The sequence below is a fragment of the Drosophila subobscura genome, chromosome J (genome assembly GCF_008121235.1).
Source record: "Drosophila subobscura isolate 14011-0131.10 chromosome J, UCBerk_Dsub_1.0, whole genome shotgun sequence".
NCBI classification, from domain to species: domain Eukaryota; kingdom Metazoa; phylum Arthropoda; class Insecta; order Diptera; family Drosophilidae; genus Drosophila; species Drosophila subobscura.
The window spans coordinates 21889169-21904136 of NC_048532.1; the positions used below are offsets into that span (position 1 = coordinate 21889169).

The 14968-nt window shown below is 43.5% G+C and overlaps 3 protein-coding genes across 6 annotated transcripts; all 3 read left to right on the forward strand.

Annotated features, from left to right (window-relative positions):
• Positions 1-553: 553 nt before the first annotated feature.
• On the forward strand, positions 554-4566 carry LOC117893499 (protein spitz). 2 transcript variants are annotated; one of them, XM_034800135.1, is made up of 2 exons: positions 554-692; positions 3268-4566. In XM_034800135.1, exon 2 carries the CDS (start codon positions 3488-3490, stop codon positions 4169-4171), a length of 684 nt encoding a protein of 227 aa, XP_034656026.1. In that variant the 5' UTR covers positions 554-692; positions 3268-3487; the 3' UTR covers positions 4172-4566. The 2 variants fall into 2 exon arrangements, with proteins under 2 accessions (XP_034656026.1, XP_034656028.1); XM_034800137.1 differs by having other exon boundaries at positions 567-692; positions 3271-4171.
• Positions 560-6082, forward strand: LOC117893498 (NEDD4 family-interacting protein 1-like). The gene is made up of 2 exons (XM_034800134.1): positions 560-692; positions 4695-6082. The coding sequence occupies exon 2, from the start codon at positions 4697-4699 to the stop codon at positions 5486-5488; it is 792 nt and encodes a 263-aa protein (XP_034656025.1). The 5' UTR covers positions 560-692; positions 4695-4696; the 3' UTR covers positions 5489-6082.
• A 1060-nt stretch (positions 6083-7142) lies between these two features.
• LOC117893494 (zinc finger protein on ecdysone puffs) lies at positions 7143-14871 on the forward strand. Of its 3 annotated transcripts, XM_034800128.1 has the most exons (5): positions 7155-7295; positions 8170-8267; positions 8370-8781; positions 11316-11551; positions 12908-14871. In XM_034800128.1, the coding sequence occupies exons 2-5, from the start codon at positions 8260-8262 to the stop codon at positions 14487-14489; spliced, it is 2238 nt and encodes a 745-aa protein (XP_034656019.1). In that variant the 5' UTR covers positions 7155-7295; positions 8170-8259; the 3' UTR covers positions 14490-14871. The 3 variants fall into 3 exon arrangements, with proteins under 3 accessions (XP_034656020.1, XP_034656021.1, XP_034656019.1); XM_034800129.1 differs by lacking the exon at positions 8170-8267 and having other exon boundaries at positions 7143-7295; XM_034800130.1 differs by lacking the exon at positions 11316-11551 and having other exon boundaries at positions 7148-7295; positions 12908-13097.
• Positions 14872-14968: the final 97 nt, after the last annotated feature.

Here is a 14968-nt window from a genome sequence, read left to right on the forward strand (position 1 = left end):
TTAAATGTTGAAAATCTGAAAACTTATATTGCACATTTTAAGCGCATTGTGTGAAAGAATATTCTTGAGATTATTAGTTATAATTATTCTATAAGGTTAACATGTCTCTTTTAATAATTTACATACATTTACATACTGATGGCAAAGCTCCCGTGCTTCCAGGTGGGGTGATTTGAATGAAAAATTCAAATAACAATTTGTAAAAAATAAGCTCATAAGGTATACAATCCAATAAAAAGGAGTATTTATAATAAGCAAAATTGATTCTTCAATCGAATTAAATTTTTGTTTCAGTGGTGAAAATCTTTGCAAGCTGGTAATATCAAATAGAACATCTAAATCGAGGAATCTGATATAAGACTACGGTATATTTACGGTATATTTTTAAGATGCAATGGTATATTTTCGAGGCCCTGAAGGCATATTTTATCGTTAATTTCGCGGTCACACTGGTGCATTTGTTTTTACTTCGTCTAGTTAAAATTTAGTTTAAACTGCATTAAAAAAGTGCACTAATCGAGATACACGTAGGATCCAATCTGTGATTGGAACTGAAAACCCAACAGTATTCAGTGTGTGTTTGGCAAACAACAAATTTTGTGGCCAAATCAATAAATTGGAGCGTGCGAGAGCGAGCGCTGCGCAAAAGAGAAACGAAACCCGCAGCAAGCAACGCATAGAGGAGAAAAAAGGTGAATAAATAGAACATGGCACAGAAAAAGGCAAAATGCAAGAAATTCGATTTAAAATAATTTAGAATTAAGATCAAAGCATTGAACGGGTAAGAAATAGTGCACCCAGAAATAGCAAGAGAGTGAGAGAGAGAATGAAAACGATTAAACAGCGTCAGGCTCCAGGAGAGCAAAAACAGCAGTGTTTGCCTGTGCGATGTGTGTATATGTGCGTGTTTGTTTGGAAAATTAACATTTCTAATTAATAATCCCACGGGATTTCGCCACTGAGGTGCTAAAAAAACTACACACCGTGATAAGGTTTGCCTTGGTGTGTGTGTCTATCTGTTTATTTAATTCATATTTACTCGAGTAAATTAATTCGTTTGCCCTTGTACAAAAGCAACAACAAGAGGCTTGGAAACTTGTTCTGACATGCAGCGCCGCCCCCGCCCCCGGTAGAATTTTCTTATACACACACGCGCAGTAATGCAATTGTAGCTGTGCTTTAGCTGTTCATTCAAGCTGCCCCTTGAGTGGAGGGGACCTTCCTTCCATTCAGACAGCTTCCGCTTGCATCTTTCTCATCTCTCTTTTGTGCACTGGTCCCGTTTAACTGGTTTGGCCATGGTAGTGCAGCTGCCCCTCTCTCGCTCGCTCTCTCTCTCTCTCTTTCTCTGTCTACACCTGCTGCATGTGTCAACCCCTTCCAGTCGCCTTCCAGACAGCAGCTGTCCACGCGCTCATATTTCTTATCAACAGGCGGCCACAAAGCAGAAATTCAAAACCAGGCCCAGAGGCGACTGAAATCGTAAACTGCGTTATATTATTTTTCTTGCTAATTTTTCCACGCCTTTGTCATGCCAGGTTTTGTTTGCTTTCTCCCTCTAGGGTCTAGAGAGTGGTGATGTGATGGCTCAAGTACCATTGTGCCTCCCTCCCTCACACTCACTCTTGCTGCCGTGCAATTTTGCCATTTTTCAAATACATCTGACTCATCCACAGGTAACTGTAATTGCCCTAGCATCCACACATTCATATGTGTACAAATAAAATCCACATTGTGGATGCCATTCACCCACTTTATCAATGGCGTTCAAAGCTTGTTGATTTTGGTGTACTAATCAGCATTCGTTTTATTTTCACCTTCCGCCTCTCACCGTAGACGTTGATAAGTGCCCCAGGTGTTGAGAGGCCCATGGGGCTCGTCATCAAGTCTATTAGCTCATTTTTACAGGGTTTTATTACGACTGTATGTACATATGTATGTCCGGTTCATAAGTTCGCCCACAGACACACACCCGCGCGCATTTGCATGGCACAAATTGGGCCCAACCTCAATCGCCTCCATGTCGCTTCCCTCACCCTGCGATTGCTCCGGCTCACGCAATTTCTTGATTGACTTCAACTATTTTTGGGTCCCGTCCCTTCTGCTCCCCTTCAGTGCTGAAAGTGTGTGTGTGTGAGTGCTCTCTCCCCTCGATTCTGGTTTCTTTCCATTTCAATTGACCGAAAGGTCAACTTGATTGCATTTGTATCTTGTGCCTCTGTCAGCCGGCAGCAGGCACATCCATTCCATTTTCATCCTCTCCTTTCCTCTCTCACTCTTGTGCCTGTCAGTCCTCGTTTCCATTTCAGTTGTCTACTTTCTCGCTTAAGTGTGTGTGTGTATATTTTCTTTATTTTTGTTTGGTATTTATAGAAGCCAGAGTGAGCTTGTGTCATTGGGAGTGAGTGTATCTGGCTGTTCTCCTAGTTCCAGTGAGTCCTAACGGTTAAGTTCAAGGACATTACTGTGGAACGCAGGTATACCAAACTCACCTCACTAATACATGTACACGAATACCTCGTGGACATTAGCTGCACTGGAAAACTACTCTCAATATATTTGAGCCATCAATTTTGATTGCATTAATTGATCGCTCCACAGGGGGCAATTTGGGGTAATTCCAGTGGTACTCCACAAATAGCTTTTGATTTGTTTTTATGTCAAAAGAAATAAATATGGTTGTCGGCCGTTAAATTAGATAAATCAAAATCAATTTGTGGAATACCCCTAATGCTTGTGTGGCCAGTGTTAAACATCGATAGCCACATCGTTTAACAGTAGACAGAAGTTCTCATTTCAATTGTTGGGAAATTGTTTATTTTGAAAGATAAGATAAGAGTGTTCATACAACCATACTATATTTTACATGTAAGAGTATATATTCAAGTGTTTCAAGTGCATTTTGATGTCAAGTGCGTGACAAAGCGAGTGACAAGCGAATAATGAATGTAATGAATAAATAAAAACTGTGTAAATAACTGCAGCTTGAGTACCGCGCGCGCTCTCGCGAATTCCCTCCGTCAGGTAAATAAACGATGACATTTTGATCAACAATTTATGAAATTCGATTTTCTTGTTCTTTGCTTTCACTTAGGTAGAGAGAGCGACAGTAATAGGGGCGGCTGGCGGTATAGGCAGGCAATAATAATGATAATACGAGTTGAAACCTCCTTCAAAAAACAAAAACGAACCGTACCGAACAACAAACAACACACAAGTACAACAATTTTGAGTTGATTTTAATTGCACTTCGTTTTTGTTTTGCAGCAGCACCAAAAACAAAACACAAGCCTGCCGCCCAGACAGCCAATCAGCCAAAAGTCATCCAATCCAGTCCGTCCAGTCACAAAAGAACTCTCCAGAGAGACACACCACAAACACACACAACACTCACCCACACTCAAGCCCACATTCCAGCCAAGTAAACCAGAAATGCGTTAGATATAAGAGCGAAGTTCGATTCCGAATCTGAATTCCCCCCGTAAAGATGAGAGCCCCTGGCTTGCTGCTTGCCTACGCTCTAATCAGCGCCTGCTGCTTGACGCTTTGTGCCGCCTGCTCATCGCGACCCATGCCCAAGCCCCGTCCGGAGGCGCCGCCCAGCACAGAGGGACCAGGAGCAGGAGCCGTGCCAACACTGCCGCCGGATAATGTGGCCATAACGACGCCGAGGCCAAACATCACTTTTCCCACCTTCAAGTGCCCGCCCACGTATGCTGCCTGGTACTGCCTCAACGATGCCACCTGCTTCACCGTGGAGATCCACAACGACATCTTGTACAACTGCGAGTGCGCTTTGGGATTCATGGGACCGCGGTGCGAGTACAAGGAGATCGACGGCTCCTATCTGCCCACGCGGAATCGTGTGATGCTGGAGAAGGCCAGCATCGTGAGTGGCGCCACCCTGGCGCTGCTCTTCATGGCCATGTGCTGCGTGATCCTCTACATGCGGCACGAGAAGCAGCAGAAGCAGAAGCTCAACGACAGCGGCACCGATGTGGCCGATGTGGTGGGTGGCGGTGGCTGCCTGAACGATGGCATGGACGAGGTGGACAGCCACAAGCCGATGCGCTCAGCCCGACGACCGTTCGCGCCCTGCCGCATACTCTCGCTGGAGGAAGCCCACTACCAGGCGCTTGCCTCCAATCACCGCCCCAGGCACTGCAACTAATGCAAAACGTTTAACTGCAACTGAAAACGAAACCGAAACCGAAACTAATGATCGAACAAGTGGTTTTTATTTACTGAATGTCTAACATGTTTAACCGTCCCGTCTGCTGTTTTATTGTTCTTGCTGTTCTTTTAACCTATTTTTTTGACAACGATTCGATAACGACTAGAAATAGATTAAATACTAGTATTAAGTGCCCACTGATGTGCCTCTAAAATGATAGCAGAAGTATTACTGAGATGAGAGCAGACGCTGGCTCTCCGCGAGAGTTTAGAGTTAATCCAATGCAATTTTGGCAGCTAGCCGACCATTTATTTATTATTAATTTAACTTGGCTAAATGCGCGTAAACTATTAACATTAATAAAAGCTAAAACGAAAGAGCTAAACTTTGAACTAAGCAAACAGGTTGTTATTCCTCACTTAAGTAATTTATAAATGGGAAAAGAGTCTCAAGGCAGTTACCACTAATTGAATCATCTTACTAATCCCAGCCATATCCATTTCTGTGTTGCATCTTCCAGCCATGCCGCACAACAATCAGAATTCCGATGATGATCAGCTGGGACCGCCCAAGGCCGATTTCAGTGCACCGCCGCCATACGAGGCGAATGTGGGGCCACAGGGCACGCTGCAGGATCAGATGCCCTCGCTGTCGCTGACCACACATGTGAGCGGACACGAGATGGGTGGCCAGTTGCAGCTGCAGATGCAGTGTGGCGATATGGTGGGACAGTTGCCGCAGGACATGCACGGAAAGCTGCCCACATACGAGGAGGTGCAGATGGAAAAGTCGCTGAATGGAGAGCTGCCGCCCGCATTTCTGACGCTGCCCTCGAACCAACAGTTGCCGCCGCCGCCGAATCCGCTGCTGCCGCCCAATCCGCTGCGCGATGGTGCGGCTGCGGTGCGTGCCGCTCAGCCGGCGCTGACGTTCATCGCCATCGATGCCAGTGATCCGGAGAACAGTCTCTCGACCACCGACAACTTGCTCGGCACGGACATCATGTTCATCACGGCCTTCATTGTGGCTTTTCTCTTCAACTGGATCGGCTTCCTGATGCTCACCTGTTTCTGTCACACGATCGCCGCCCGGTACGGCGCTCTCTCCGGCTTCGGCCTGTCTCTGGCCAAATGGACTCTGATTGTCAAGCACTCGACGGATCTGGCCTCGCACGAGAACTCCTGGCTGTGGTGGTTGATCTGCGCCTTTGGCTTCCTCATCAGCATACGCGCCCTCATCCAGTATGTGAGCATCAAGCGGTCGTGGCGCCTCCTCTCCGCCTCGGCCCAGGAACGGTTGCTATTCTTCTATTAGGTGCGGGGTCAGGCGACGTCGCCTGTGGCGGATGCCATGTAAATACGTTAGATATACGAAGAAACAGAAGAATAGAGAGAGTGCGAGCAAGTTAGTTTGGAATCGGCGTCCTAGGAGTGGCAGACGTTGTGTATGACCCCTACCTTTCGAGCAGCCCAATTCCTAATTCCTGATTCAAATCCGAGCAGTCCCTCAGCGCATAACAAACACAGAAAACCATTATCGATGCGAACTTATTCTGGATTAGTGTTTTCCTCTAGTTAATGTGTTAAAGAGCGCAACTTAGTCCACGGATCCCATAATAGATGTGTAGCATTAAAACGTTAACTAAATGTGTGTTGAGCAGCAGGCAGTGTGAAGGCGGAGGGTGCCTGTGCCACCTGCTAACCAATTGAATCTAAATGTAAATGTAAATGTATGTGAATGTGTTAATGGATATGATATCTCTCACCTGTATTACGCGTAGCTTAAACCATCACAAACTCAACCCCCGAATCCCTTATTCCCTTAGGCCAGCTAGTGGCGCATCCGCTCCAACACTTGCACCAGAAACAAAGACACAAAACAAAAACCAAAAACAACACAAAAAAACAACAAAAACGAACATAAGGAACGAAAGAAGAGTAGGAGTAAGAGAGGAAAGAGAAAAAGATATGCCACCCATATTTTTTGTTGAGCCTACTTTACGCTGTGGTACTTAATTAATTAACTACACAAAAGCCAGCAGAGTAGTACTACGGAATGCTAAACACACAAAACAACTATTGCTAGTATATATATGTATGTGTACGATTATTGCCTATTATAACGTTTACAATTAATAATCGTTTAATCCCTTTGTATGTAAATTAAACAGTGCATATGCATTGTAAAGGGCGCATCATCCATTGGTCCCCCCACCCACACACAAGAGATGCGCCAGTTTTATGCAAATTCAATAAAAATCGAATGAACTCATTCAAATCCAGCGCCGTATCGTCAATTTCCCGATAGCATTGTCGATAGTTTTGTCTTCTGTTTCAACGTGACCGTAGATTTGCTGGTTTTAGGTATATCTGGTATATTTTAACATTTTTTCGAGGGTCTCACGGTATATTTTATCGATAATTCCGCGGTCACACTGTGTGTGTGTTAGGACTGTCAAAATATTTTAAAAATATCATATCAATGATATATATTTTTTTTTTATATCAAAATGATATTAAATATATCACTGAAAAAATATCGATATATTCGATATTTTGATATTTTTTTGATATTTACTCTCCTAACTTTTATTCTTTTCCTTTACCTATCAAGGAAGCATCCAAAACTCTTTTTTTTAAGAATTTCAAAAACACCCTTTCTTTGATATGCTTATCAGTCGTGCGACTGCGCTTGTCACATACCACACAATTAATAGCTGGGCTGGTACTTCAGTTTATGTTGAATATTATAAAAAAGTTACTGAACATTTTGAACTCAAAAAAGAGTTGTTTGCGAACGAACACTAGAATTAGAAATGTGTATTTGGTTTGAATAAACAAACGTAGAATATCAAAAAATATCAATAAATTGATATTTTGGCAAAAAATATCACGATATAAATATATTTTTTTTTGGAAAAAATATCGATACATTGATATTTTGATATATTTTTGACAACCCTACTGTGTGTTCGATTAATTTTTTGCTCTCGTTCGGGTGTGTGTGTGTGCGTTCCTGAGAAATCTTTGAAGTAATTTTTTCACAGTCATCTTTACAAAAAACCGTGTAATTAGTATATATAGTGCAATAACTAACAAGTAAATAAGTGCCGTTGCAAGTCGTAAGTACAAAATGTGAAAGTTCTCGCAATTTCTGCGTTTATGTGGTGGTTGGTGGCTATGAAAAATTCTTTGTGTGTGTATCTGTTGGCAATTTTTCTGTTCGATTTCTGTTTTTCCTTTGTGAGCCAGCTTGTCTGGGGACGCTGAAAATAGTTAATATTGATTTTGTTCTTTGTGCATATAAGCAATTGACGTTTTAAAATGTTCTCCTAGCTTTTTCGATCATTACTGCATGTGAAAACGGGTAATGATGGTGTGAATAGGGGGTGTATGAAGTACAGTTTACAAGAGCCTTCAGTTATAATACAAAATAATGAACAATTTCTGTTTAAAGTATATTTAAACAAAGGCAGCAGTCGTTTTATGCATTTTTCATTGAGCTTTTCTGTCTCTTTCTGGCCCGCATGGTGGCCCCGGCCGGCTTTCTGACTCAATCAATTGCACGTACACACACACGTACGCCACACATATAGACAGCGTCAGCTCTCTGGCCACCGCCATCTTGCTTTTCTCTCTCCCCGCTGTAGACGGACCCACCGAATTTGAGGCTCGTTTTATTGGCCATTATAAGTGCCATTAAGTGCAGGGTGCTACCTGTAAACCGGTTTTAATGTAATTCTCACGTTAGCGCTAAAAGTGTTGCCCTTTCCCTCCTTGGAGGGGTGGCCCAAGTGCTTACACTCCAGCAACGATGTACCCTTGTGTGTGTGTGTGTGTGTGTATACGCACGCTTGGCTTGGCTGTAGTTGCCATTAGGGCTGCCACACTAACGAAAAGTAGAAGAAAATACTAACAAATCGAAAAAAAAGAATGTTCCCCGCTTGCATCATTGAAAATTGCTTTGTTTTTACGTTTGTTACGCTTTATTTTCAGCCTGTTTTATGTAATTTGCCCGCTTTAAACCCAAACACACACATCCCACCAAATCCCCATCACTTAACCCAATACTAGCTCATCAAAATTATGGTCAGGTATGCTTCATCCCCCATCTACGCAAATCCCTCTGCTTGCTTGTGCTGTGCAGTTCCAGGATCCAAGTAATCTCCAACTAATCCTCTCTTGAACTTTTGCAGCGTTAAAGTCAACGGAAACCCCCAGCAACAGCAGCACCAGCACCATCGTTCCGTAACCTCGAACGGCGTCAGCAATCTCAAGGCCAACATCAATATGGCTTTCCGTGGAAATCAGAACCGCAACCGCAACTTTGGTGGCGGCGGCGGCGGTGGTGGTGGCAACAACTACGGCGGACCCATGGGCGCCAACCGAATGGGCGGCATGAACATGTCACCCTGGGAGTCGCAGAATCCTGGCGGCGGACAGTTTGGCAACAATATGCGTCAGGGCGGCGGACAGATGAACGCCCAAGCCATCAATTTGGCCAACAATCTGCTGAACAACCTGTTCAGGAACCAGAATCCACCCTCGCTGCTAGACTTGCCGCGCGGCGGCGGTGGCATGGGAAATCGTAACCAACGTGGTGGCCCGGTATGTACAATCACTCCATTCGATCCCTTTCTTGGATCAGAAAATATATGAAGAAAATGTGTGAATTTTATATCTTAAGAATTATTATTATTATTTTTGTGGATATTCGTGTGCCAAACGAATAAAAGATTATGCAGTGGAGCTGAGGTGACAAGGGAGACCCTAAAACCGAAGACCCAATGTGAGATTGGATGAGCTCCAGTTCCGATTCTGATTGCTTATACATAAGTCATTCCGAAGTCAAAAGATAACTTTTCAATGCCATCTTCCTATATCAAATCAGGGCTAGAACACCTTGCAGAATGGTCCTTCTGAAAGGTTATACCTCTACAACTTTGTATAATCGACGAATCTTCAGATTGAAGATCTTAACACGATCTTAAAAGATATGTCTGAATATGTTTCTTATTTCTTATGAAAACTTCTTCCAAAGGCAATTTTTGGAGCCCCTAAAAATGCGACTTTATTAATCGTTCCCATATTCCCCTACTCCACTGCAGAATAAACCACAATTGTATTTTATTTATTTGTTTTAACATCGATTAGTTTGTTAAATTGCTAAACGTAGTTATTGCTTTCCTTTTTAAAAGATAAAAACCGAACCACAAAAAAACCAAATATTAAATTGTAGTTTGTAGTGTACTAAAACCAACCAAAAACAAAGGGAAACCTAACCAATATTAGCCACACTTTTTTTGTTTGTTAATGAACCTAAGAATCGTTAGAAAAATAAACATGAATTTGTGCAGTTTATGGTAGAGATAGATTGATGATGAAGGAGGATCATTTTAGCAGAAGGCTTTCAATATAAAAAGCATTTATTCCATTTAAAATGCAACTTTTGTTTTTAGTTTTCGTTAGAGAAAACTGCACAAATCGGAGTAAGAAAGAATTATATATACACAACGCGTATATAACGAAACGATAAAATGTACCTATAAAACCATGTACCGCCAACACTTGCTCCCATTCAACGAAGAAAAGAGTATGACGATGAAACCAGATGGAACGATAAGTAATTGATCTCTTACTAGATGTACTTAAGCCTTTAAATACCTTTTTACCATAATTATAAATTGAATTTATCCAAACATTCAACCAACAAAAACCAGATCCAATGCCAGTTCCTCTGGCTGCTGGACTCTACAATTAATTTCACAGCGATTTTCTAATTTAACAATTCTATGTTTTTTATTCTCTCTTCCAAAACAAAAACCAAAAATATGCCAAACACAATTCGATGCTTTTCCAAACAAATATCGAATATCGAACCCGCATCGTGCATTTCGAATGCATTCTTCATATTGTTGTCGCTGCTCTCCGGCATATTATATACATATATAATTATAATTATTGCTGTTGCTGTTGCTGCTGCTGCGGCTGCTGTTGCATTTGTCGTTGCTGTTGTTGTTGTTGCGTGTTGTTGATGCCGCATCTTCTTCTCAATCAACCAACATTCAACAAAAAATCAAAACGAATAATATATATCAATACAAACATTCGATTTCCTAACTCTTGGGCGCAACCCTGAAAATAATCGAAATGCAACACATGCACATGCACATGCACGCATGCGCGTACGCACACAATACTATGCCACACAAAATATGTGAATCCATCCACCCAACGATGCTGTCGATGATGCTTCCAATGCGACTGATTGATTGCTCGCTCGCTCGATTGATTGATTTACTGGTTGTGTGAAATGAAAACCCTCTTCTAATCTGCTCTGCTCTGAAAACCGAAACAAACCGATCCGATCTGGTACTGGTACACTGCTTGATGGTGCAACGGGAAATACGAAAACAAAATGCAACAACTGAATGCATATCAAAATACAATAATTATAATATTTAATATCACAAAATATCCATAAATGTCTACTGCAAATTCGTCGCCAATTCTTCTTCAACGTTCCTGCCTCTGACCGAAACATGAAAATATGTTCCGAACCAAAAAATATCACAAATCCGATTTCCATTCTTATTCAAATAAACAAAAAATGCCACACGCCACACTTGGCCGCCCGCCACACGCCAACGACTTCAACTGCACAAATATATATATCATATATATATGGCGCGTATCATATCCCCGTCGACTGATTGACCACTCTTGCCCCGCCGATCTGACCATGCCACCAACATAAATAATAACTATAATGTGCTATATGTGCAAACTTATGTACCAATCTATGATATAAACAATATATATCTATCAATTTACTTGTAATACATCTGTGTAACAATTTTCCCACCCAATAATCTAAATTTGATTCTGTAAAATCACTCGTACAAAAAACATTGTAAATGGCCCCAAAAATGCCATATTTGTTGTCTCATATATCTCTCGATACGATTACGATACTCGAATAACGATGTTGAAATGAACTTTTGTGTCGCTCTCTTTTGTTTAAAATCAAAATCAAAAACCAACTGAAATATTCTCATGTGCCATGTGCAATTTGTTGAATGAAATGTTGTATTGTAAAATGTTAAATCAAATGATACACACTATATACTACATATATAAAGATGGTCAGTCGCGGCGGCGGTGCTGGCAATCGTCTCAATAATCGTCGTGGCCAGGGAGGCTTCCAGAATCGTGGCGCCACTGGTGGTGGCAGTAGTGGTCCCAAGCCCCCGCAAAAGCAGGGCGGCGGCGGTATTCGCAAGCAAAATGCTTTTGATCGTGCCAAGAAACTTTTGGCCAAAAATGCCAATCAAAATAAAAAGAAGGAACCTACTCCTGGCGAAAAGAAAATCGAGAGGTAAGACTAACTACAAACAAACTTTTCCAAACAAAAAACCAAAAAACAAAAATCTACCAACAGAAACAATTTATTATACCCACCAAAATCGAAGGAATTAATTCTTGATTCCTTCACCAAACGAAAAACCTAATATATGAGTGTTATTTAACTAGATAAGTACTTAGGAATTCGAGTTTCCAATCTTCAAAAATTGCGTTCCCTCATATATGTACATCTCTATAGTATATATCTCTATATATAGATTTAGAAATTGTTGTTCAGAAGGGAGCCCTCCTTTTTATCCCTTTTGTTGATTGATGCTCTCTCTCTCTCTGTATCTCTCTTTATATTAGTGCAAGCCCTTCAGCGTGTCTGTATGTGTGTGCTTTGTACGAGGGTGAACTACCCTCTTGGGAGGGTTAATAAGTTTATACTATATTACACATACCCAACATATACATTTCTATACATATATCTATTTAATGTATTTTTTGAGTAGTATTATTTTTATAAAAGATAAACCTTAAGGTTGGGCTAAATCACTGTGGCTTCATGTACAGTTTTAAACGCATTGTTGGGAATCGCTACGAAGTCAAAGTAATGGATTATTAATATAAGAATCGGAATACGGAATTCTATAAGCAACAAAAAATATGCAGATTCCTTATCACTCAAGCCCGTGTATCTATATTCCTCCATCATTCTTAAACTTACATAAATAGCATGAGCAATTATTACATGCTTACGTCATACGTCAATTAATCTCTATATAAATCTCAATTTACAAATTTCTCCAACCAGTAAATTACATTAACTTTTTGACTTCGTAGCGTCTCTCTTTATATGTAGAAAATCATAATTTTTATGTCTGTGCTAAAATAACTTAAGTAATTAATTGTACTATACGTGAAAAGAGAAATATGCCATGAAAGTTGAAGAACTCGAAAATAATTAAAACAAAATACATGTCGTGTGCGTGAAGATGCATATTAATGCTCGACTTGGGTCTCGCCTATACCATTACATTTTTGGCACATTTCTCTTTTGATTTTCCATCAAAATTGTCATTCATAACGACCTCATCATCGAATCAAAGCACCACAAATTGATGTTGATCTATGTATTTAATGAAAATCTATATACATAAATGTGTAAACCATCTGTTGTAGCCGCCTGTGCTGTGCTCCTACGTATCATAAGTATATTTGCAGCGCGAAGTGCTCTCTTCTGACTCTCCCATCTCCTTTAATCTTGTATTCTCTTCCCTAGAGCCAGACCAGACTCAACATCCATTCCCCCATTGATTTTCGAGAGCTCATACTAATGAAGTTTCTTTTTCTTTATTTCTCCAATGATCCTTCTCCATATGTGTAGCCCGTCCAAGGATTCGCCGTATGCCACCGTGCCGAATGATATGTTCTACTGTCATCTGTGCAAGAAGCACATGTGGGACGCCAACTCGTTCGAGAATCACATCAAGGGACGCACCCATCTGATGATGCGCGAGGGCATTGAGGAGAGCTACCGCCTGAAGGCAAACATGATCCGGCAGGAGGCCAAGATCGCCGAGCAGCTCAAGTCGATTGAGTTCGATCGCCTGAAGCGCATGGGCAAGAGCAAGCAGCGCCAGCTGGACTACTGCACCATGTGCGACTTGAACTTCCACGGCCATATCTCGACCCATCGCAAGTCGGAGGGACATCTTCAGCTGAAGAAGTTCCTGCACCCCAAGTGCATTGAGTGCAACAAGGAGTTCGCCACACGCATCGACTTTGACACCCATCTGCTGTCCGCAGAGCATCTGAAGAAGGCCGCCGAGAGCAACACCAAGGTGGGTGAGCGCAAGCGCCAGACCTTGCCCATCAGCACCGAGGAGGAGGAGACGCGCGATCTGCGTCTGCCCCAGAAGCGCAAGAAGAAGCCCGTGAAGAAGGAGGGTGAGGCTGAGATCAAGAAGGAGGCTGGTGCCGAGGGAGAGGCAGCCGAGGGCGAAGAGGCCGAAGGTGAGGAGCCCAAGGAGGGCGAGGAAGCCGCTGATGAGACCAAGGAGGGCGAGGAGCTCAACGAGGGCGAGGAGGAGGAAGAGGTTGCTCTTCCCGTCGACCCCGAGGACTGCATTGTCGACTTCCTCGACGGCGACGAGATCCCCAGCGAGGTGGACCTCCGTCTGCCCAAGTACAACTGGCAGCGTGCCGTCGGCGCCGGCCTGATCTCGAAACTGGAGTGCTTCGAGTGCTCCGTCTGCAGCAAGTTCTTCGACACTGAGGTGACCGCCGAGATCCACTCTCGCACAGCCACCCATCACCGCAACTTCCTCAAGTTCATCAACGAGAAGTCCAGCGACACCAAGATCGCCCAGAAGCGCGCTGCCGCCGCACTGGAGGAGAACGAGCGCAAGAAGCGCAAGATCGAGGAGGCTGAGGCCCCAGCCGCCGAAGGCACCGCTGCCGAGGGAGAGACCACCGAGGGAGGTGAGGGTGAGCTGTACGATCCATCGGAGGCCACTGGCGATGATGAGGACTTCGAGATGGTCGAGGCAAATCCCGAGGGCGCCGAGGGAGAGGGTGAAGGTGATGAAGAGGGTGCCGAGGGCGAAGATGGTCAAGGCGAGGACAATGGCGAGGAGGAGATGGAGGCCCAAGATGAAGAGGACGCCAATGCCGAGCAGGAAGCCGAGCCTGAGCCAGCAGCTCCTACCCCAGCTGCAGCTCCGGCCACGGCCACGGCTACGCCAGCCGCCAAGGCAGAGCCCGCCAAGACACCGGCCAAGGCTGCTGCTCCGGCTGCCGCGGCGGCTGCGACTGCTGCTGCCACGCCTGCTTCACCTGCACCAGCAGCAGGCGCCCCAGACGCATCCCCATCGCCGGCAAAGAAGGCCACGCCCGCCCGTGCTGCCGCAGGTCCCAAGGCAACGCCGCAGCGTCAGCGCGCTCGTGGCCGCTACAACCGCTACTAGGCGGAAGAGGATACGTTCGAATTCGAAACGAGGATGAATTCGGATCGGATCGATGAGAGTTAAACATAATTTAACATAATCTTTATCTATATACAATTAACCGGAAGGAAGCAGCGCAGACACTCCATCGCATGGACCGATCAACCACCCCATCATCGCTCCCCTTCCACAGACACACACACACATTACACACAACTCTCCCTTTTGACATTTTCATGGCATTTTGCACAAACAAGAAATGAGAGAATGAAAAGAAAAGCAAAGAAAAGAAGAATGAATGAATGAGGAATAACAAATGAGAGACAACTTTTCCAATCATCTCGAGAGAGATGAAACAATCGAAGACATTGTAATTGAAGACGAACTTCTTGTCGGGGGAGAAGACAGACAGACAGACAACTTGATTGATTGATTGAATGACTTTTGCATTAACTGAAGCTCATGTCGCCCGACCGCGCGTCGCCGTCCCCGTCCCCGAT